At 44.6% G+C, this 24,627-nt stretch overlaps 1 protein-coding gene across 3 annotated transcripts in view; it reads right to left on the minus strand.

Moving 5' to 3' along the window:
- VDR (vitamin D receptor) overlaps positions 1-24,627 on the minus strand; it is a 129,098-nt gene that overhangs the window by 9,458 nt on the left and 95,013 nt on the right. For all 3 annotated transcript variants that reach the window (XM_048491795.1, XM_048491796.1, XM_048491793.1), the window contains 2 exons: positions 6,236-6,420; positions 4,124-4,232 (listed from right to left, as the gene is read on the minus strand). In XM_048491795.1, the coding sequence (XP_048347752.1) occupies positions 4,124-4,232; positions 6,236-6,420 (294 nt within the window). The remainder of the gene's footprint in view (positions 1-4,123; positions 4,233-6,235; positions 6,421-24,627) is intronic.

Below are 24,627 nucleotides of genomic sequence, written 5' to 3' on the forward strand. Positions count from 1 at the left end.
GATGGAAAAAGAAATTAGAAAGCAAGGCCAACAAAAGCAAAAAACATAGTGGAAATAACGATTTTAACCATCTCCACATAAACTGGAAAAAATGCATGTTCAGGTCATAGTAAGGAGAGACATTCCTGGATATGCTAAATGACTGTGGCTTAGAGCAGATGGTCAGAACCAATCCAGGGGAGAGGTGATCCTAGATCTAATTCTATGTGGGACCCAGGACCTGGTGCGGGAAATCAGTGTTGTTGAGCCGATAGGGAACAGCGACCACAATGCTGTCAGATTCAGTATCTCTGCATGCGAACAAGTGACAACTACTAATGTAGTTACATTTGCCTTCAGAAAGGGAAATTTCTCAAAGATGAGGGGGATAGTGCGCAGGAAGCTGAAAGGGAAAATCAAGAGAGTCAAAACTATCCAAGAAGCTTGGAGGTTATTTAAAAACTTAGTGATAAAAGCTCAGCTGGAATGTGTTCTGCAGGTTAGGAAAGGCCTAGTCCAAAAGAAAGCCACCATGGTTAACAAGGGAGGTTGAGGAAATTATCAGAAAAAAGAAGATGTCTTTTAGAAAATGGAAGTCCAACTTGACTGGGGAGGAATACCAGAGGGAACACAAATGGTGGCAAAAGAGAAGCAAGTTAGCTGTAATGGAGGCAAAAAAGGATTATGAGGAACGCATGGCTGCGAACATCAAGACTAGCAACAAACAGTTCTGGCACATCAAAAGCAGGAAGCCAGCTTAGGGTGCTGTAGGTCCAAGTAGGATGATGAAGGGAACAAAAGGTGTGCTAAAAGATGACAGGGAGATTGCAGAGAAGCTGAATGAATTTTTTGCATCTGTCTTCACCCAAGGGGAGGTGAGGAACATTCCTGCACCTGAACCAAGCTTCTTAGGAGGCGAATCCGAGGAACTAGCGAAGATAGTGGTAGACAAGGAAGAAGTTCTGGCAGCCATTGATAAACTAAATGCTACCAAATCCCCTGGCCCAGATTGCATTCACCCAAGAGTTCTAAAAGAGCTCAAGCATGAAATTGCTGATCTTCTCACTTTAATATGCAACTTATCCCTGAAATCTGCCTCCATCCCTGAAGACTGGAAGATGTCCAATGTCACTCCAATCTTTAAGAAAGGATCTGGGGGGACCTGGGAAATTACAGGCCAGTCAGTTTGACATCTGTTCCTGGTAAATTAGTAGAATCTATCATTAAAGATAAAATTATAAAACATGTAGAAAAGCAAGAACTGCTGAGGAAGAGTCAGCATGGCTTTTGCAGAGGCAAGTCCTGTCTTGCAAACTTACTAGAGTTCTTTGAGGGTGTAAACAGGCATGTGGATAAGGGGGAACCAATGGACATTGTCGACTTGGATTTCCAAAAGGCTTTTGACAAAGTTCCCCACCAAAGACTATTGAGAAAACTCAGCAATGAAGGAATAAGAGGGGAAGTCCTTCTATGGATTAAAAACTGGTTGAGGAACAGGAAGCAAAGGGTAGGTGTAAATGGGAAGTTCTCGTAATGGAGAGATGTAGGGAGTGGTGTCCCGCAAGGATCAGTTTTGGGACCAGTGCTCTTTAACCTATTCATAAATGACCTGGAAGTAGGGGTGGGTAGCGTGGTGGCCAAGTTTGCGGATGATACCAAATTATGTAGGGTGGTGAGAACCGCAGCGATCATGGGCGAGCTCTGCCGACCCTGATAAAATAGGGAAGTGGGCTAAGAAATGGCAAATGCAGTTCAATGTAGCAAAATGTAAAGTGATGCACATAGGGGCAAAAAATCCAAACTTCACATACACGCTACAGGGGTCAGTGGTATCAGTCACAGACCAGGAAAGGGATTTGGGTATCTTAGTTGATAGTTCCATGGGAATGTCAACTCAGTGCATGACAGCTGTGAAAAAAGCAAACTCTATGCTGGGGATAACTAGGAAAGGAATTGATAATAAAACTGCAAAGATTGTCATGCCTTTATATAAAGCAGTGGTGCGACCGCACTTGGAGTACTGTGTCCAGTTCTGGTCGCCACATCGGAAAAAGGATATTGAAGAGATAGAAAAAGTGCAGAGAAGGGCAACAAGGATGATTGAGGGATTGGAGCATCTTCCTTATGAGGAGAGGCTGCAGCGTTTGGGACTCCTTAGTTTGGAGAGGAGACATCTGAGGGGGGATATAATTGAAGTTATAAAATTATGCATGGGGTAGAAAATGTTGACAGAGACATTTTTCTCTCTCACAATACTAGAACCAGGGGCATCCATTGAAAATGCTGGGGGGAAGAATTAGGACTAATCAAAGGAAACATTTTTTCACGCAACGTGTGATTGGTGTTTGGAATATGCTGCCACAGGAGGTGGTGATGGCCACTAACCTGGATAGCTTTAAAAAGGGATGGGACAGATTTAGGGGGAAAAGTCGCTCTCTGGCTACCAATCTTGATCCTCCTTGATCTGAGATTGCAAATGCCTTAACAGACCAGGTGCTCAAAAGCAACAGCCGCAGAAGGCCATTGCTTTCACCTCCTGCATGTGAGCTCCCAAAGGCACCTGGTGGGCCACCGCGAGTAGCAGAGAGCTGGACTAGATGAACTCTGGTCTAATCCAGCTGGCTTGTTCTTATGTTCTTATGTTCATAAAAGTCAAACAAATCCAGCAAGGGAATACTAACTGTACAACTGAACAGTGGGACAAGAAAACTTACGTAACAAAAGCCAGATTCATAGCCAGGACAGAAATTTACGAATGGTTGGGAAAAACTAAATTTGAAAGAATGAATTACATAATAAAAAATGGGGGTGCATCTTCCCAGATCTATTGATATATTATGCAACTTCACAACTGATTCGTTTCACTGTGGCTTACAGATTCCAATGATTTTACACTTTCAAACCTAGACCAAGGCTATATTTTAGTACTGTTAAATGCTTTTTCATGCCTGTGTAGGAAGGAGAGAGATAAATACTATAATTATGACAACTCCTTGATTAGCAGCATGTTTGGAAGGCCTATTGTAAAAAAACTTATCTTGAATCATCCTTGCTTTGAGTAATCAATAGAGAAAATTATTTTGAATTTTTATTTAAGCAAGGAGGTTTTAATAAATTGGAAGAATGTAAATTTGGATATCTTGAGCTGTTTAAAAGAGTCCCATATGAAGAAATTTGCTCAAGAAGTGAAACGAAACTGTCCTATATATCTTATCTACAATTTAAAAGCTATTCAATATAGTGGATTCAATCTGGTACCTTAGCATTACGAGTTGACACAATCTCAACAGTTTATAATGGCATAAGACAAGAAGATATTCTCAAACATCTATTCTATACTGCATATTTTGAAGTCAGATAAAGGAAAATGTCATTTTTGAGATATGGGGATTCGGTCCTTGAGTTGAAGTCTGAAATGTATCTCTTAAATTGTGACAATATCATAACTTCTGATCCTAGAAGGTAGTGCTGCATTGTTTGACCTATGTGGGGATGCTATTTACACATTACTGGAAACAACTGGTGTTGCCTGGCAAATCAGAATGGTTCTTGAAGATGTGGGAATCGTTATCAATAGTAAAACAAACAGCAGTTCAAAATTCCAAGAATACTGGAGATTACAAACATTGGCAACAATTGGCTGCCTTTTACAAAAGAAATCTTCAAGCTAATTAACAGATAAGAAATGATTTTGCGCATTCTCTTCCTTCATTCGTTTTTATGCTGTGGAACTGATATGTGGTATTATCTGACAGTGGCGGGGCTACCAGGGGATGGGGTGGGTGCGCCACGAACCGGGCGCACGGCTTTGGGTCACGTGGGGGGAAGAAAATTCCCCTGACCTCTCTTCCTTCCCCCGTGGCGTCCCCCCCACACTTACTTTAGCAAACCGAGCAGGCTGCAAAGGACCTGGTGGGGGCGCTACGTGGGGTGGGGCGCTGTGGCCCCCCCCCCCGAAAAAGCCAAAGTGCACACCGGGCGCACTCTGGCCCAGCTACGCCTCTGTTATCTGTATACTGTTGCATTTTATTAAATAAAAAATAAACTGATGAACAATGACCAAAAAAAAATCTGTAACCGAATTTTAACATTTCTACTGTTGGTTACTATGGGGAAAGGTGTTATTCTGAACTACGCACAGTACCTGGAGAGGAGTTAAAAGTGTCTGAAGAATCATCCGAGGAGAATCCTTGGGTCATGAAGGAGGAAGATCTACTCACACGTCTTTTGTTTGAATCATTTCTTACTGGAGGCTGGAAGACAAATGGGTACTGCTCGGTAATTATTTTCCTTTCACCTACTTTTTGACCAACTCAACTTTACCTTTATTGGCACTGAGACAAAAAAAGTTGGTATAAATATTGTAAGGTGGTCAGGTTAAAACAGGGGTAGGGAACCTGCGGCTCTCCAGATGTTCAGGAACTACAATTCCCATCAGCCTCTGTCAGCATGGCCAATTGGCCATGCTGGTAGGGGCTGATGGGAATTGTAGTTCCTGAACATCTGGAGAGCCGCAGGTTCCCTACCCCTGGGTTAAAACATCAAAAGAGATTAAAAACTGGCATGCCTAGGCCAGATGAGAACAATCAGGAAACGCTACATTTTGCTGTAAACTGGGGCAATACTGCTGCTAAAAATTTGCCCCCTTTGCTCTTCTAATTACAGTGAAAGTCCATGAATGGAGTGGGACATCTTGTTAGGAAGAGAAGTACGGCTTGAGGTCTGTCAAGAAGGCTCTCCACCAGCTCCTCCACAAGTGAAGCCACTGGCAACAGGGCCGGGTTAGTGCAGGGTGCATTAGCAAACCACTTCTATTGAACTTTGCCCAGCTCCTTTCATCATTGACCTCTTTCTTTGAAGAAACATGCACGTGTAAAAAATACTTCTTTCCTATCAAGATTTTACACCAATATGGTTAATTCCTATGGAGATAGAAGTACAAGAAAATTCCTTCAGAATGTAGGTGATGAGCCAGTGAGCCACAGCAAATGCAAACATATAAGGTGCTGCAAGAAACCTGTAACTGCTGTCCACGGTAGCTACCGTACCTTTGCATTTTCCAGAGCGAGGCTAAAGCCCCTTCTGCACATGCACTTTCAATCCACTTTCACAACTGTTTACAGGTGGATTTGGCTATTTCGCACAGCTGCAGAGTGGATTGAAAGTGCATTATTCTGCATGTGCGGAAGGGGCCTAGGAGTGCCAGGGCTACCACCATTTAATGGAAATGTTGGTTCTGCTCAGTACATGTGAACTGGCAGGAAGAGAAGTCTGGTAGGAAGTATTACTTTTCTTACCAATCACATGCTTTCAAGATTGGATGACAAATAAAAGGCCAGTTTCTTCCCCTTTACTATTATTCTCTGCCCCAACCTCCTCTCACTGTAGCATTCCTATGCAGTTACTCGATCAACGCACCACCTAGAGACCTACCATCCGCTGGGCAAGCTGGCTTAACACAAACACAAGGACCTTAGAAAGCATGCAATTTCGAAACCAACGAGTGCTTGTAATTTTGTTCCAAACATACAGGTTGGTATGCAATCATACCAATTCTTTTTCTACATGTAGCCTCTGCTCAGAGATGCTAATTTCCTTAGAGGATAAGAAGAAGGGTTGGATTTATATCCTCCCTTTCTCTCCTGTAGGAGACTCAAAGGGGCTTACAATCTCCTTGCCCTTTCCCCCTCACAACAAACACCCTGTGATGTAGGTGGGGCTGAGAGAAGTCAGAAGAACTGTGACTAGCCCAAGGTCACCCAGCTGGCGTGTGTGGGAGTGCACAGGCTAATCTGAATTCCCCAGATAAGCCTCCACAGCTCAGGCGGCAGAGCGGGGAATCAAACCTGGTTCCTCCAGATTAGAGTACACCTGCTCTTAACCACTACGCAGTGGCGTCATTGTGTCAATTTAAAGTGTCACTGACAACTGGGCTTTAATTCCAAAGCCAATTAATGTTAAGTGGAGAGAGTCTGACCAGAACACATATCCAAGTGCAAAGGAGTAATGAAGGGTCTCTGACAACCAGCAACTCATCATTTGTCTACCGCATGGTTGGACTGTATGGGCTGTAAGCCACTTTATTTCAAGGCGGAAGTGAATGAGGATTTTCCCAGAAATGTTGATTCAGAAAAGCTGGGGTGCTGAAAGAGATTCACTAACCAGGGCCTGTGGACTGGCAACAGTTTTGCCAGCAGATGTCGCCCCAGTCACAGCTGAAACAAGATTAGAAACAGACCAGAGCCCCGACGCTTACCCGGAACTGAGCGAAATCAGAGTAACTCTCGTCGTAAGTTTTGCGGTGGGCTTCCAAGAGGATTTCAATGACGTGCAACTGTTCCTCGGACAACTTGGGCTTCAAGCTCTCTTTAAGAGCTTCCTCTTCCTTCCTCTTCATTATCATCTCCCTTTTCCTCTGAACCTCTTCATCGGTCAGAATAACTGCAGGCCAAGAGATATCAAACACAAAGTGGCAAATTTATTTACTTTTAAAATTTGTACTGGCTTTATTTATAATCTGATTTATTTTTTTTACAAGACCCAAGGTGGACTGCAAGACATAAAAGAGTGCAGTCAAACAGCAAAAGACAACCAATGAACAATGCAAAAGACTGGGATTACAGAATTAGAGAATAATGTGAACAATGAACAGTCTAAGTTGGAGTAGTATATGATACCCAGTACAGGAAAGTGGATTACAAGGTAGAGGGAATGCAGTAAAAGCAGATGAAGATCAGACTTTTGGAACATGCAACACAGATAACATTAGGACTGCTGTTGGTGGAGTGATGTGGAATGGTTACTGTAAGATATACCATAGTCCAGTGATGGCGAACCTATGGCACGGGTGCCAGAGGTGGCACTCAGAGCCCTCTCTGTGGGCACGCACTAACAGAGTCACCCCCCCCACCCCCACACACACATCTAGGCTGGCCTGGGCCGCTGGGCTCGATTATTAACATTAAACCTAAGACCTAGTTTTGGGGAAGCAGCGTAGGTAACCCTGATAAGCGCTGTTAAACCTCACTGATTTTCATGTGAAGAACTAAAGCGCGATCCTTTACCTGGAAGTAAGCTCAGTTGCTGGCAATGGGGCTTACCTCTGAGTAAAGATTCACCCGTTGGAAGAGTTGTGCGGTTGCTTCAAAGCAAAGCCACCAACTACCACCAAGCTTACTCCCGAGTAATGCACTCCTTGGAGCCAACCGTTTTTTCTAAACTAAAACCTCAGCATTCAGGTTAAATTGCCATGTTGGCACTTTGCAATAAATAAGTGGGTTTGGGTTGCAATTTGGGCACTGGGTCTCGAAAAGGTTCGCCACCACTGCCATAGTCTGAAGTGAAATGAAATCAACGAAACAATCTTATGGCAATGTACTGTCTAAGGCTTTCACGGCCGGATTCAACTGGTTGTTGTGGGTTTTCCGGGCTCTGTGGCCATGGGCTGGTAGATCTTGTTCCTAACGTTTCGCCTGCATCTGTGGCTGGCATCTTCAGAGGTGTATCACAGAGGGAAGTCTGTTACACACTGTGTCTGCTTCCCTCTGTGATACACCTCTGAAGATGCCAGCCACAGATGCAGGTGAAACGTTAGGAACAAGATCCACCAGACCAAACGCACGGCATACATTAACAGCCTGGAGAAAACCCACCAGAATACAGGAGATAAGGTGGCAGAAAAACATTGTATTTAGAAGGAGCCTAAAGAAAGGGACCAGCCATTTGGAGGTGAAGCTAAATTTGCAGCATCACTCTGAATCTAAGCAGGGTAGGCCATGATGTGTAACAGTGTGTAACAGACTTCCCTCTGTGATACACCTCTGAAGATGCCAGCCACAGATGCAGGCGAAACGTTAGGAACAAGATCTACCAAACCACAGCCACGCAGCCCAGAAAACCAACAACCACCAATCTTATGGCACCTTACAAGATAATGATTTTGTTGTGCTGAAAGCTTTTGTAGGCCAGAACCACGACCACTACCCTTGCACGACTTGGTCTGAATATGGACAACATTTGGACAGATTCTAGGCTGAACTGTGAACTTCAAAATTCTGCAATGGCTTCATGATCACAGCCTGCCCAGGAGCTACATTCACATGAGTACACATCTCAGTAAGACATTTGCATTAAGATATTAAGGACACCATGTCATAAGAACATAAGAACTAGCCTGCTGGATCAGACCAGAGTCCATCTAGTCCAGCATTCTGCTTCTCGCAATGGCCCACCAGGTGCCTTTGGGAGCTCACATGCAGGATGTGAAAGCAATGGCCTTCTGCTGCTCCTGCTCCTGAGCACCTGGTCTGCTAAGGCATTTGCAATCTCAGATCAAGGAGGATCAAGATTGGTAGCCAAGATCGACTTCTCCTCCATAAATCTGTCCAAGCCCCTTTTAAAGCTATCCAGGTTAGTGGCCATCACCACCTCCTGTGGCAGCATATTCCAAACACCAATCACACGTTGTGTGAAGAAGTGTTCCCTTTTATTAGTCCTAATTCTTCCCCCCCAGCACTTTCAATGAATGTCCCCTGTCACACTTCAACACCAGGAGAAGAGGGGTTTTTATACATATAGTTGGCTTTAGTTTAGTATACTGGGCTGGGCTGGGGAAATTACAATCTCTGATCTGATGCTGATGAGATGTTCATAACTCCTGCTGCTAAAACAAATTGGATGTTTAACAGTCTGGTGCTGTGCACTTTAGAACAGTTTCCGCCCTTTATGGAAGGCTGTGCTGCTGTTTTATTGGGTTTCTTATATTTTTGGATTTTGCGGCAGTTCTGTGTAGTTGCTGCACGTCATAGCATTGTACTATGTATGTGATAGTAGCGTTGAATTTGATTTTTGGAGTTACTGGTTAATTGCCGCGTGTTGCATTTTGTGGTTTTAGTATTGTCAGCTGCCTTGAATATTTGGTGGAATGGCAGGATAAAAATCTTTTAATCAAAACACACAAACAAACAAACAAACAAACAAACAAACAGGAACTGCTCTGGTCAAGCCTCTGACACATGACTACACCTAAACATAGCTGAAGGAAAGAAGAATTCACTGGCGTATTGTTGAAGGCTTTCACGGCCGGACTCAACTGGTTGTTGTGGACTTTCCGGGCTGTGTGGCCGAGTTCTGGTAGATCTTGTTCCTGCTGCTAAAACAAATTGGATGTTTAACAGTCTGGGGCTGTGCACTTTAGAACAGCTTCCGCCCTTTATGGAAGGCTGTGCTGCTGTTTTATTGGGTTTCTTATATTTTTGGATTTTGCGGCAGTTCTGTGTAGCGGCTGCACGTCATAGCATTGTACTATGTATGTGACAGTAGCGTTGAATTTGATTTTTGGAGTTACTGGTTAATTGCCGCGTGTTGCATTTTGTGGTTTTAGTATTGTCAGCTGCCTTGAATATTTTGTGGAATGGCCGGATAAAAATCTTTTAATCAAAACACACAAACAAACAAACAAACAAACAAACAAACAGGAACTGCTCTGGTCAAGCCTCCGACACATGACTACACCTAAACATAGCTGAAGGAAAGAAGAATTCACTGGCGTATTGTTGAAGGCTTTCACGGCCGGACTCAACTGGTTGTTGTGGACTTTCCGGGCTGTGTGGCCGAGTTCTGGTAGATCTTGTTCCTGCTGCTAAAACAAATTGGATGTTTAACAGTCTGGGGCTGTGCACTTTATAACAGCTTCCGCCCTTTATGGAAGGCTGTGCTGCTGTTTATTGGGTTCTGACAAGATCGACCAGACCAGGGCCACACAGCCCGGAAAGCCCATAACAACCAATTCACTGGAGTTTTCCCTTGTTCTGCAGCATCTTCTCCAATACTGCAGGCTTTTCTTTTCTTTTTTTTTGCATAGGCAACTTTCAAAAACAGGAGTAATTTCACTGGCAACAAACTGCAAATGATACGTGCATGAAGCTGCCTTGTACTCAATCAGATCATTTTGGTCCAAATGTTCTCCTCAGACTGGCAGTGGCTCTCTAAGGTCTCATGCACAGGTCTTTTGCACCACCTACCACTTGAGCTTTTTATATGGGGATGCTAGGGCCATGGTGGCGAACCTTTGGCACTCCAGATGTTAAGGACTATAATTCCCATCAGCCCCTGCCAGCATGGCCAATTGGTCATGCTGGCAGGGACTGATGGGAATTGTAGTTCATAACATCTGGAGTGCCAAAGGTTCGCCACCACTGTGCTAGGGACTAAATGGAAGGCAGCTGTGCTGGGATTGCGCAGGTCTCCAACACCGACAAGTGTCGCATCCCTGCAAAGTGAGAGACCTCCCCTGAATTACTGTGTCCAGTTCTGAGCACCACAATTCAAGAAGGATATTGACAAAGTGGGACAGGTCCAGAGGAGGGCAACCAAAATGGTAAAAGGTCTAGATTCCATGCCCTATGAGGAGTGACTTAGGGAGTTGGGTATGTTTAGTCTGGAGAAGAGAAGGTTAAGGCGTGACATGATAGCCATGTTTAAATATCTGAAGGGATGTCATGTTGAAGAAGAGCAAGCGAGTTTTCTGCTGCTCCAGAGACTAGGACAAAGAGTAATGGATTCAAAGTACAGGAAAAGAGATTCCTCGTAAACATTAGGAAGAACTTTCTGACTGTCAGGGCTGTTTGACAGTGGAATTCACTGCCTCGGAGTGTGGTGGAGTCTCCTTCTTTGGAGGTTTTAAACAGAGGCTGGATGGCCATCTGCCAGGAGTGCTTTGATTGTGTATTCCTGCATGGCAAGGGGTTGGACTTGATGGTCCTTGTGGTCTCTTGGGACAATACAGCCTGCTGTGTTTTGTGGAACACATGGATAGAGTTTGTAACCAGAAAATTACAAGCAGAGAGAGAAAAAAGCCAAGCCTTCACTGACTGGAGTAAAGGTGGTTAATGTGGGCAGGGATCAAGTCACACTTCACTTTTATTGTCCCAGTTCATTCTCACGATGGAGGGCCTCTGCCCTTGAGGCTCTCCAGCACTGTTTAGAAGCCATGGCTGGTTGGTTGAGAGTGAGCAGACTGAAGTTAAATCCTTCGAAGACGGAGATTCTGTGGCTCAGCCTGGGGGAAAGGCCAGGGGATTTCCAGCTGCCTGTCCTGGACGGTGAGGTACTCCATCTTGCCTCATCAGTGAGGAGTCTGGGCGTGACCTTGGACTCCACCCTTACGTTGGAAGACCAGGTCACAAAAACAGCCCAGACAGCTTTCTTCATCTGTGGCAGGCACAGCAGCTGGCTCCCTACCTCTCTAGGGCTGATTTGGCCACAGTAATCCATGTGACGGTCACTTCTAGGCTAGATTACTGTAACTCTCTCTATGCTGGTGTACCTTTGACGCTGATCTGGAAATTGAAGCTTGTGCAACGTGCAGCTCCTAGTTGGAACCTCTAGCCGGGACCATATAACACCTGTCCTTAAAAGATCTTCACTGGCACTGGGTCGTCTTCAAAGTTTTGATATTGACCTTTAAGGCCATTAACGGTCCTTATTAATGGACACTATTGCAGCCAATCAATAAAGCTGTTTCCACAGAAGTAAAGGGAGGGAAGGCATGCAAGGGAGGGGTGGCATGCAAGGAAGGGAGGGAGGGAGGAGCCCGGCATCTGGACATGGCCCACCCACCCTAGCGGAGGGAGGAAGGGGGAGGGGAGGGGTGCCATGCAAGGGAAGAGGAGTGAGGGATATCTGCATATCTGCGGACCACCTCTCCCCTCATTATCCTCAAAGGCCTCCCCAATCTGCAGAGGGGAATTTGTTGGTGGTCCTGGACCCCAAGGATGTCTGGCTGGCATCAACACGGCCCAGGGTTTTATGGTCCCGGCCTCGACCTGGTGGAATGCGCTCCCTAAGGACATCCAGGCCTTGTGGAATCTGTCTCAGTTCTGCAGGGCCTGCAAAACAGAGCCATTCCACCAGGCCTTTCCTGTTGGGCCAACGGGGCACCCCATGGATATCCTTCTTGAACCTTGCCTGAGATACGTCTCGCACGCCTGTTTCGCTATCTTGTTGAGGCCTCTTTTTGGCGCCATCTAAAAGTAATGGTTTTTAAACCTGGTTTCAGCATTTATATATTGTAACTTGTATTTTTGTACTGTTTTGATATGTTCGATTATATACTGACTGTAAGCCGCCTCGAGCCCTCCAGGGGATTGGCGGGATATAAATGCAAAAATGAACACATTTTAAAAGTCACAAATTCCCATCAGTGGGAATTCAGCCAGTGATCAAGGCCTTCTCATTTGATAGTTAGGGAATACTTTAGTGGTTGATGAGGCATGGTGACAATATTTCAGGAAACACAGTAACATTCAAAAAGATGGTCCAAGACAAAACATCTTTGGGACAGTAGCCCACAAAGGAAAGGATTTGGACTCAGAATCTGGGAAATTGGTATTCATACTTCAATTCAGCGATTGGTTTTCATCAGCAATCAGTTACAATCCCCTGTTTGTAAGCTGGACAAAAATACTGAACTATTAACACAGATGTAAGGATAAGATAAAAGATTATAGAGCACTCTGCACACTACAAAAGTTATAAGGGTCACCCTGAAATGCCTGACATTTAAGACAGGACAGCAAAGGTACTGCAATGCAAGCTAGTCTGCTGGCATGGTGCAACTACAGGATTTTTGCTTTCTTATCTCGGAGGGGTGTGTCAGTCTCTGAAAAAGAACACAAGCCTGAGGATCCACGGTGCCCTTTTGGCAGAGACATCAGTGCAGGGGACTGGAACCAGTGACTTGCACGACAAAAATGAAAAGCTGTCTCACTTTCTTGCTGGAAAATCCCCAACACGAAGTAGGTTATAATTAAAGCATGGAAAGAAGAGTCAGTGACCCAGAATGATTGTTTGCCAATAGGGACGTGCATATGGGGTAAAGCCAAACAGAAACATACCCACCCACCCACCCCGCAACATACTATATTGGCATTTTTCGGGTATATTTAGGACCCCAAATATACTGAAAACATTGTCCCCAAATCCTGGAAATATTTAGGATTAACTGGGAAGATTGGGAGCCAGCATTGCAGGCTTCTGGTCTGGTCTCCCCGACCCACAATTGTTCTTTGTTTTTCTTTGTGTGCCTCCTAGAGTTTTGGCTTGCCAGACCACTTCTGTCTGTTTCAAGTCTGTCAGTTTCAATAGTATTTGATTCTTTGTCAGAGTTACTTTGTGTGTGTTCTCCACACCCCCGGCTTGGATTTGTTCTGCTGCGATTCTCCAGTTTGACATTAATTCTTCTGGGCTTGAATTGCCACAGTGGCCCAGGGTTCTGCTGGCCATCTGCAGATTGTCATTGGTTCTGTTGTGCTTGCAAAGCCACCACCCCCTACCCTTTTCAGTTTCCATTGCAAAGATTATCTGGATTGATTTTGGTCCTATTGAGCTTGCATGGCCAGAGAGGCACTGGGTTCTTCTGGACTTCTGCACACTGTCATTGGTTCTGCTGTGCTTGCATAAGTGCCCCCACCTTCAGTTTCCACTGCAGAGATTCTATGGCTTAACATTACTCCTGCTGAGTTTTTACTGCCATAGTAGTTCCAGATCAGGGGTCTGCAACTTGCGGCTCTCCAGATGTCCATGGGACTACAAATCCCATCAGCCCCTGCCAGCATGGGCGGCTGGCCATGCTGGCAGGGGCTGATGGGATTTGTAGTCCATGAAGAGCCACAGGTTGCAGACCCCTGTTCTAGATCATGATGGGAAGCTGTGTTAGTCTGTCTGTAGCAAGTAGAAAAAGAGCAAGAGTCCAGTAGCGTCTTAAAAACTAACAATATTTATGATAGGGTGTGAGCTTTCATGAGTTACAGTCATTTCTTCAGAGTGGTTCTGCTGGGCTTCTGCACATTGCAAGTGGTTTTGCTGGGCTTGCAAAATATGCCCTTCAGTTCCACTGTGCAGATTCTCCAGTTTGACATTACTTCTGTTGGGCTTGCATTGCTGGAGAGTCCCTGGGTCCTGCTGGGCATCTGCGCATTTCCATTGGTTTGGCTGGGCTGGCAAAAGTGCCCCCTCCTTGTGTTGCCACTGAGGGGATTCTCTGGTTTGATTTTGTTTCTGATTGTCTTGGCACATAGGCTTGTGGTTCTACTGGGATTACTGGGTCTGGCAATGGTTTTGTTGGGCTTGTTGTGTAGGTTCTTCCATGGGAGACATTTGTCCAGTATTGCTGCTTGCAGGAATGGCTTTTGCCCTGAAAGCAGCTTGGAAAGCTGCCCCACAGCAAACAACGGCAGGTGACTGGGGGCAGCCTGTTCAGGGGCTCAAAGAATTAGACCCCATGGTCCAATGTACCGTATATACTCATGTATAAGTCGAATTTTTCAGCACATTTTTAATGCTGAAAAAGCTCCCCTCGACTTATATGCGGGTCATTAATTTTTTTTTGTGTTTTTACTTTGCCGGCCAGCAGGGGGCGCAGTTTTTATGCTAGCGGCACCAAAATTTCAGGGTACCCTCAGAAGACACTCCTGATGATACCAGCCAAGTTTGGTAAAGTTTGGTTCAGGGGGCCCAAAGTTATGGACCCCCAAAGGAGGTGCCCCCATTCCCCATTGTTTTCAATGGGAGCTATTAGTAGATGGGGCTACCCTTTTGAGGGTCCATAACTTTGAACCCTCTGAACCAAACTTCACCAAACCTGGCTGGTCTCATCAGGAGAGTCTCTTTATGATACCAGCCAGGTTTGGTGAAGTTTGGGTCAGGGGATCCAAAGTTATTGACCCCCAAAAGGGATGCCCCATCCCCCATTGTTTACAATGGAAGCTAATAGTAGATTTTTCATTTCTGATAATATCTCTCTTAAAATCTAAGTTGGGTTACATTTGGACATACAGATGATGATGAGGAATCCAGTTTTGAAGGATTGTAACTCTTGTGTTTTAGCTTGGTTGCTGGTTGAGCTAAGGTTTTTGCACTTTTAAAGTTACTGTTGATACCCTATTGTTCTTGTTGACACTCTTTTCCACTTACAGAGCTAGTATACTGTTTTTCTTTGCAATAAATATTCAAAACATTTAACCTACTGATGCCTCAATTGATGCTGCATTTCCCACCCTCGACTTATATGTGAGTCAATAAGTTTTCCCAGTTTTTTGTGGTAAAATTAGGTGCCTTGACTTATATGCGGGTCGACTTATACGCGAGTATATACGGTATTTGAAATTTGGGTGTTATTGACAGGACAGGTACCAGCAGCCCCTTTGCAATTTTGGTGCTTGTATCTTTAAAAACAACCCCCAGACAATTGGAAAGTCTCCCCCTCCAGGGAATAATGGACCCGAAAAAATCGTAAACCTGGGAAAAAAACCTGAATCCAAAAACCATACTGATATCTGGTATTTAGGAATATTGGTAGTTTTTTGAGACCAATATTCCCAAATCCAAAAAATAAAAATTTTGCACACTTCTATTTGTTAAAAAAAAGATTGATAACACACCTTGTATAATTCCAGTAATATACGCTTTGGATTCCTCTTCATAGTTATGGCTTTTTAAAAATAAAAAAAAAACATTTAGATATGTTTGAAACATAGGTGTTCCTTTCCTCACTGTAACCAGCAAGTAGGACCAGAGGGGTCTGCAACCTGCGGCTCTCCAGATGTTCATGGACTACAATTCCCATCAGCCCCTGCCAGCATGACCAATTGGCCATGCTGGCAGGGGCTGATGGGAATTGTAGTCCATGAACATCTGGAGAGCCGCAGGTTGCAGACCCCTGGACCAGACTTATTACATTTTGGATGTGAGGGAAAAGTGCATCAGTTGCCAACAAGGGAAAATCTCACCATGAAGCCATTGGCTTCAGGGGACAGACTGATAAGAACCACTGTGCTGTTGGGTGCCCCTTGCCCCAAACAGGGGCATGGGAGGCATGGGACAGGGGCACGGTCTCGTTTTTTCTCCATTTCTGTTGAAAAGGCTAGCACTGGCAACTAAATGCACGTATCTGTACTGTGCATAAGATTTTGTTTCCTCAACTCCGCCTATATATCTTCTCATCTGATTTCACCTCTGATTGCTTTACTGCACCATAAAAAAATCCAGTAAACTTTGAGATTTGCGATTAACGTTCCACTGACATTTCTCTCGAATACATGCTTATTTAGAGTTAGATAAGTGTGCAAAAGGGAAGGGACTCGGCTCCTTGTGCTGGCAACTCTGAATTTCACAGGACACTGAGAAGGACTATGCTCATGTCAACGGGGTGTTTACCAAACAGACATAATTTCTTTCTTTGCTGAAACAGCTACATTAGTTATCGGAAACTTGCCCAATATTTCCACAAGTACTGTACAGCAGGGTTCCTACAGCAAAAACAACCAATGCTGCAGTGGACTAAAAATGCAGTGCCATATCCTGATCACTTTTATTTATGACCCATGACTGTGTTCACTAAGGTAGTTTCCCCACTTACCATGACCACCCTTTGCTGCGCGCTACTCTCAGCGCGCGTCATTTCTGGCGCGTTCCTGGGCTTCCCCACGACCCCACGCTCTGCGCAGGGTCATCAAAAGGCGCCATTTTGAGGAGCGCCAGGAATGACGCGCGCTGAGGGGGCGCGAGAGCGGCAGCGTCGGGACGGCTGCATTGTCGCTGCCCCTGTAGTGGGGAGTGCCAGGGGACCCCGCGCTACTTGGGGAGAGTAGCGTGCAGCAGATGGTAAGTGGGAAAACGACCTAAATCTACTGTTTTCTATTCAATTTGGATTTCTGATTTTTAAGAAACCATCCTGTAGTCAGCCTGTTTGGTATTTATAGACCTTATAGGAAGGGGGTCCTTTAGATGCTTCCACTTTGTCAGATTGATTGTTTTACTTGCCAGTATCTGGATTCTGTGGGAGCCTCTCTCTTCCCCTGCCAGCTCTTCCATCATGCCTTATAATTGTTTCTAAGATCACATCTCTGGAGGTGCGGTAGCTATATGGTTATTTGTTTGACACAGTAGGGTCTAGCCCAGGGCCTCAAAACTTTGACCCTGCAGATGTTCATAGACTACTGTTCCCATCAGCCCCTGCCAGCATGGCCAATTGGCGGAGTGGATGGGAATCATAAGCCATGAACATCTAGAGGGCTCTAGTTTGGAGACCCTTGGACTAGAGACAGTCATGTTCAGGAAAGCCTTTAGGTATTTGACATCTTTGTTTTATTGATGTCTCTACTGTTGGAATGAGCAACTTCTGCATGCCTGGACACTGGGAGGTGCTGTGTATCTCACTCTAACTGTGTTGTTGCCTCTCTTGTTTGGGCCAGGAGACCGCCCACTAACTTCCTTTCTTTCTCCATGCTGGTCACTTCTCTCCTGGCCTTTGTCCTGAGCCCACTGAAGCACTCTCTCACTTCCACACACGTGACGGTGCGTTAGAGCGCCCACTTGTCGTAGGGAAAGTAATTCTTAGATTAGGGTTTCTTCCTATCTACCTCTTACCTGAAACAAAGCTGTGAACTGGAGATGCTTGAATAAATGTAAGTTTTACCTTTTTACATCTATTTCTTGGGAAGGTTCTATAAACTGCACTCACACACACTACTGGGCTGATCCATAATTCAACTAAATCTAACATCTATAAGTGGCTGTCAATTTGAAGTTAATATATACTGTAAGCAATGAAAGAACCATTATTTGCTGTTCCCTGGGCCCCCTGGGACACCCGTTTTCATTAAAATAGACATGCACTGAAAAACCTGAGTAGTTTTCACATTCTACAGGGTATTCCACATAGCCTTGGAAACAACGGTCTGGACCACAGGATATAAGGCCATTCTGGATATGCTCAGATAGTCCTATATAGGGCACAACTAAAACATGCATATCTATTAATCTCTGGTTGATGCAGCATTTACAGCCCCATCCAGAGGCCCCAGCAGCAGGACATAGCGCCACTTCAGCATTGCCCTGCTGCTTCCAGGAGGGCTTCTCGGCAGCGCTGGGAGGCAGGAAAAAAAAGCCTCCCCACTGCTGAAGATCCCTCCATTGGGTTCTATGGGCTTATGCCACCCAAAGGGGTAGTGTAGGTCCAGACTTGGCTGAAGAGGGTCAGACTTCCACCAGAGCCTGTTGCGAGTCATGCCTTATTGGTTTTATTTTCTCTGTTGGTTCAGCCTCCCTTGGTGGGAAACCTTTTCTTATAGGATTGTCATTGTGAGAGTCTTGATGGCAGCAGGGGGGCTAGAAAGGAATGAGGGCCGCACGGTTGTCTACCTTTGTGACGCAGCAATCTGGGGATGACCTTGCATCTGTCCTTGGTGTCAACCAGGATATGATTTAAAGCATTCCCAAAGAGCCTGTCCCCTTGGAAGGGTCTGGCAGTCTGTTTGCCAAGCCCTGGGCCACAGCAAGTGTCTGATGGTTGTAGCTGAAACCATAGCCCTGGCTGAAAAAGTGATGGTATCTCGCATTGTATCCATCACAAAGGATGTAGCTTTCAGAATTCTAGAAGCTTGAAGAGCAACGGGAGAGATGCTTCTCCCTCTGAGGCAGGAAAGAAACAAAAATGGAGAGGGTGACTCCCACAGGAAACAGGAAGTCAAAAGATTTGATCCTGCCTGCCTGATCACGTGGTGGGAATCACCCAGAAGATGTCCTGCAGCTCAGGGGGGAACTACAGGATGCACATGAAGGTTGATGGGGCCTAGAGTTCTCCTAGAATTGATTTCCAGACTACAGAGATCAGTTCCCCTTGAGAAAATAGCAGATGACATCAATGTTAAGTTCCCACCCTTCCCCAAACTCTGCCCTCCCCAGATTCTGCTCCCAAACCTCCAGGAATTTCCCAACCCAGAGTTGGCAACTCTAATTACCCTAGTAGGAAGCCATAGTTTTGTTGTGTCTATGTTTGGTATGAACCATCCAGCATATTACCAGATGCAGAAATAACATTTTGTGTTGGGACCAACTCATATCAGCATTTTAAAAATATAGCAAGACATCATTAAGTAAACCAATTTCATGGATGCTCTTACATGCTGGGGGCCCAACTTGTCCTCTCTGAAAAACATACAGATATGGTTAGCAATGGCCCATCATGGGAGTTCCCTGTTGTGGTTCCTGCCTTGCAGAACGACCTATTTGTGGAGGTCAGGTAGGCTCCCACACTTCTATCTTTCCACAGAAATATTCAGGGGGCATTTTTATAAAGGAATCAGAATTGCAGGAGGGTGCTTTTATAAGGGAATAGACTGAAGTCGTTTGCAATGTCCATTGTATGTATTATTGTGCTTTTATTGCACTGTCTTGTAAATTTGTAATCCACTCTCTATATTTATGGTCTGTCACACCTAAGAGTCTTAGACAGTTTTCTGTCTGCACTGTGTTGCTTTCCAGTTTTCATCATCTCCATCCTATTGCACTGGTATTTGATGTTTTGTGCTATCTGGTTTGCTTATTCTGCATATTTTGTGATCTGCCTCAAATCTTAGTAAAAAAAAGAGATATGAAGTAAGTAAACACAACAATTAAAATCCATTTACAGATTTGTTGGGTTGACATAATCCTTGCCAACTCATGGGGGACAAACATTTCTTTAAGAATTAGCATGAGACAGTTCAGCCACTGCTATGAATTTGAAGAATATTCTCACCACAAAACAATGCTTTCCAAATGCTTCATATTTGCTTTGGCTGAGTTCCCACTGAAAATTTAATCTAGATACAACCAAGTTTCAAAAGAATTGGCACCTTTTCATCCAGGTTCCAACATCCTCACTGCAGCATGTTTCTAGTGAAGACGTCTAGGTCTGCCCCTGGGAGGGAGGGAGGGGGGTGCCTGCTGCCAGGAGTGCAATTGTTAAGCTAGCAGTACCAAAATTTCAGAGTATCTTTAGGAGACCATCCTGATGATGACACCCAGGTTTGGTGAAGTTTGGTTCATGGGGGCCAAAGTTATGGACCCTCAAATGTGTAGCCCCCATCTCCTATTAGCTCCCATTGGAAACAATGGGGGATGGAGGCACCCCCTTTGGGAGTCCATAGCTTTGGACTGACTAGACCAGTGGTGGCGAACCTCTGGTACTCCAGATGTTCATGGACTACAATTCCCATCATCCCCTGCCAGCATGGCCAATTGGCACTCCAGATGTTCATGTTGGCCATGCTGGCAGGGGCTGATGGGAATTGGGTTCCTGTGTTATCCTGGAGAATATAGAAGGTTCGCTCACCTAGACCAAACTTCACAAGGCCTGGATTGGTATATTAGGGTACCTCTGATGATACCATCCAAGTTTAATTGAATTTATGCATGGGGGCCAAAGTTATGGACCCTCAAATGTGTAGCCCCCATTTCCTATTAGTGTTTTTTCAAAAAGGTGCATATACAAGCAGGTCCAGGAAAATCCCGTGATAAAGGGGGGGGGGAGCGCCAAAAACGGGACTGATCTGTGTTCTGCGGTTCGGCAGTGGGGAGATCACGAGGAAACCTGGATATTTTGGGTGGCTATCCCAGAATTAATCACCAGTGGGAAATCGCCCTTTGTTGCCTTCATAAGAATTCACTGCAAATAATATAGCATCAGCAACAGACAGAAGTCCTTATGGTCAATACAGGGTTTTTATTCCAGTGTTTCTACACCAAAGGCCTTTAAAATGCCAGTACAAATCAGCACCATACTGTGAAAAGTAATTACAACCAACAATAATTTCCCTGTTGCCAAGACACTGGTAACTTTTCAAAAACAAAACATCAAAAAAGCCATTAACAAATCATAAGGAAACCTACCCAGAATGACTAGGAAGGGGCTTTTTGCAGAGATTGGGCGGAGGATAATATTTTAGGGAATTTAGGAGACGGCCAGCAAGAAAAATAGAAGATTTTGGCATAAGAAGCCTACACAGGTGATGTAAAGCAATTTGCTGTGCTACCTAGCCTGCAGCTACTTATGATTAGGGCTAGTTAGCCGCAGGTGTTTTTCCAATACAAAAAGTTGCATAACCCATTGCATACCTGAAAATGATTTAAAGATCAAGGTGGTATTCCAACTGTGCGTTTCCAAGCACTGAGACTATAAGAATTCATTTTTTTAAAAAAGTGCATTCATTCATGGATTTAATTCAATTTAACCTGGGCAAAGCATTTTTCAGGATTATTTATAATATTAACTGGACCAGAGGTTTATGAAACATAAATTTGATGGGTTAAAATAAGGAAACTGAGCACATCTTTAACATGCCATAGAAAATAAAAGGAAACTCTGGCAATTCTGGTAAATAAATTAGAATCTTATCAGGTGACAAAGCATTCTAACTATAAACATAATTTTACTATCTAACTGAAACTTTAAAAAATGATTTCAACTAACTTAGCCAGCATGAATATATGGCTGTTAACTCCTTATGCTCACAAAGGTGGAAGCCTTCAGACTAGTTAAGAATAGGCTCTTGGATCTTGATTTTCATAATTTGACTCGTGCTGCCAAGACAACCTGTTCTCCGACTACATTATTAATCCCATGCGAGCGTGGAATTATGGCAGCATATCTTCGTCTGCTGATTAATCCCACCCAGAGGAGAGCCTTGGCTATTGCAAGATGTAATGTGCTGCCATCAGCTCTGCTGGAGGGAAGATTTAAGAATATGGAACGTTCTAAAAGAGTTTGTTCATGTGATATGACTACGGTTGAAACACTTGACCATTCTTTGTTTCTATGCCCTAAATACAATAAGATACGCATGAAATACATGAATTCCATTTTCTTGCAATGTTCTCAGTGGCATGAGTGTTATAAGATACCCAATCTCCTGAACAGCTCTGATGTGCTCTTTTGTGAAACTGTTGCAAATTTTATACTGGACATTAGTAATTTTAACTGTATTTCTTAACCTTGTTTTGTTTTAAAATTTTGTCCTGTTTTATATGCCAATAAAGGCTTGTGTTGTTGTGCTAACAGCACAAGCAGAAAAAAAAGTCCTGTCCCTTTAATAGCAGCTTAATGGGGTGGGGTTTACCTCCATGTCACAAAAAAATTCAGCTGCCTGTTCTTTTCCACACATCAACAATTCCTGGGATGGCTGGGGACAGTGCCATCACCACACCACTCCAGAAGGCTTCCAGGTGGCAAGAAAGCCATAAGAACATAAGAACAAGCCAGCTGGATCAGACCAAAGTCCATCTAGTCCAGCTCTCTGCTACTCGCAGTGGCCCACCAGGTGCCTTTGGGAACTCACATGTAGGATGTGAACGCAATGGCCTTCTGCTGCTGCTGCTCCCGAGCACCTGGTCTGTTAAGGCCTTTGCAATCTCAGATCAAAGAGGATCAAGATTGGTAGCCATAAATCGACTTCTCCTCCATAAATCTGTCCAAGCCCCCTTTAAAGCTATCCAGGTTAGTGGCCATCACCACCTCCTGTGGCAGCATATTCCAAACACCAATCACACGTTGTGTGAAGAAGTGTTTCCTTTTATTAGTCCTAATTCTTCCCCCCAGCATTTTCAATGAATGCCCCCTGGTTCTACTATTGTGAGAAAGAGAGAAAAGTTTCTCTCTGTCAACATTTTCTACCCCATGCATAATTTTGTAGACTTCAATCATAATCCCCTCAGCCGCCTCCTCTCCCAAACTAAAGGAGTCCCAAACGCTGCAGCTCTCTCCTCACTTAGGGAAGGTGCTCCAGGTCCCTCAATCATCCTTGTTGCCCGGCTTCCTCTGCAGACTTTTTCTATCCTCCCTCCAATATCCTTTTTTTTGAGATCGCGGCGACCAAGAACTGGACATAGTACTCACTCAAGTCGCGCGGTCAGCACCACTGCTTTATATAAGGGCATGACAATCTTTGCAGTTTTATTCTCAATTCCTTTTCTAATGATCCCCAGCATAGAGTTTGCCTTTTTTACAGCTGCCATGCATTGAGTTGACATTCCCATGGAACTATCAACTAAGACGCCTAAATCCCTTTCCTGGTCTGTGACTGATAGCACTGACCCCTGTAGCGTGTATGTGAAGTTTGGATTTTTTGCCCCTATGTGCATCACTTTGCATTTTGCTACATTGAACTGCATTTGCCATTTCTGGGCCCACTCTAGCCAGCTAGAAGAAAAAAAATAGCCCCACCGCCTGGAACCCCCGGAAGGGCTTAATGGAGCTACACCAGGGTGGCATAACTCTGAGTCCCAGGCCATGGTGTTCACAACCCTAAACTAAAGTCAGCTTCACCCCCAGGAATGCCCCCGCCTTACCTCTTGCCGGTGTCCGAGTGGACTCCAGCGCTGTTCTGCAGCGATCCGGGCTTCCAGGTTTTGGTAACATGGAACTGAGGGGCAGACTGGCACTGGGTCTCTGTTCCCTCTGCCAGCAGGGGTACCCCTTGCACTAGGGGTGGGGGCAAATGCATTGGCACAGGCCTCTACTGCTCCCTGTGAGGGTTCAGCCTCTCCCATCTGGATTGGGCCGTAAACCTCTGCTAAAGGGACTGGACACTTTCCTCCTGGCCTATTGGAAAATCTCCCCAAATATGAAACCAAACCAGCAAAGCCAAATGAGTTCATTTGATGTTGTGTATCCCCGCTCCCAACTCTGAGGCATTTTCTGTCAGGATTACTGGAGCTGTCTGTTCAGGGATGGCAAAGTGCCTATTCCACACATGTGGTTTTCATCCATTTTGGCTCTGAACTACTTTGATTTTTTTTTCTTTTCCACATGTGTTCTGGTCAGCCTCCCTGGTATGAAACTGACCAGAAGGTCAGTAACTGTGGAATTGATCAGGAATAGATAGTGGGGGGGGGGGGGAGTCTGTGCTTTCTGGTCAGTTTCACAATTGCATGGCTTTCTGGTCAGTTTTTTTTAAAAAACTTCAAACAACAACCACCACCAACAACCCTAGATCACTAGAGATTCAAAGAAATAGTCTTAGCACTTTCTCTGAATTCCTAGCTGGGAACACTTCAGGCAGGTAGTGAACCAGGCTCTAGCTTACATCTATGTCAAAGGTATGAATATGATCCATGGTTTCAGGGGAGCAAAGGCCAAAATCAATGGTGCTGCATCCCCTGGTGGAGATGTACGTATAGCCTCCTGAATTGGGGAATTTATTTGACCCGTTGAGAATTATTTTATTTTGAGATTGGCAAAAGTCAATTAGTAGCTTACCTCCTTTGTTAGTCTTGGTGTCTCTGATGTTTCCTTGGTTGTACAACATTAAGTTGTTACTTTCCTCTTCCTGGGCTGAATGCGAGGCAGCATCAAGGCCTATTCTAGCATTTAGATCGCCCATTATAAGGAAAAGATTGTTTGGAATTTTCAGCTCCATAGTGTTGATATAGTCTGTGAGCTGAAGTTCCATTGCCATATTAAAAGGTCAATGTCACGAATCTGTTGGAGGTAGATAGGTGTTTATTAGTAATAAATGGTGAGTTTACTGTTCAGGGTCATCAGGATGGCCTGTGCAATTGGAGTTGCAGGGCTCTTTGATATTGCAAAGAGAGGCATTTAATGTTTCCTTGATCAGGAAACAAAAGGCCACGGCCCTGATATCTGCCTTTTCTCTTGTTTTTTGGAAGGCCTGGTAAGAGGTGCATAGGAGAGATAGCCTTTTTAGTTTTGGGGCTTCAACTGCCCATGTTTCTTGGAGTAGGAATGCAGTCGAATTTAGGCTAGATAGTCTATGGTAGGTCATTTGTCTCCTTTTTTTGAATTCCATCCAGCAATATTCCATGCCAATA

The sequence above is a fragment of the Sphaerodactylus townsendi genome, linkage group LG03, assembly GCF_021028975.2.
Source record: "Sphaerodactylus townsendi isolate TG3544 linkage group LG03, MPM_Stown_v2.3, whole genome shotgun sequence".
Taxonomy (NCBI): Eukaryota; Metazoa; Chordata; class Lepidosauria; order Squamata; family Sphaerodactylidae; genus Sphaerodactylus; species Sphaerodactylus townsendi.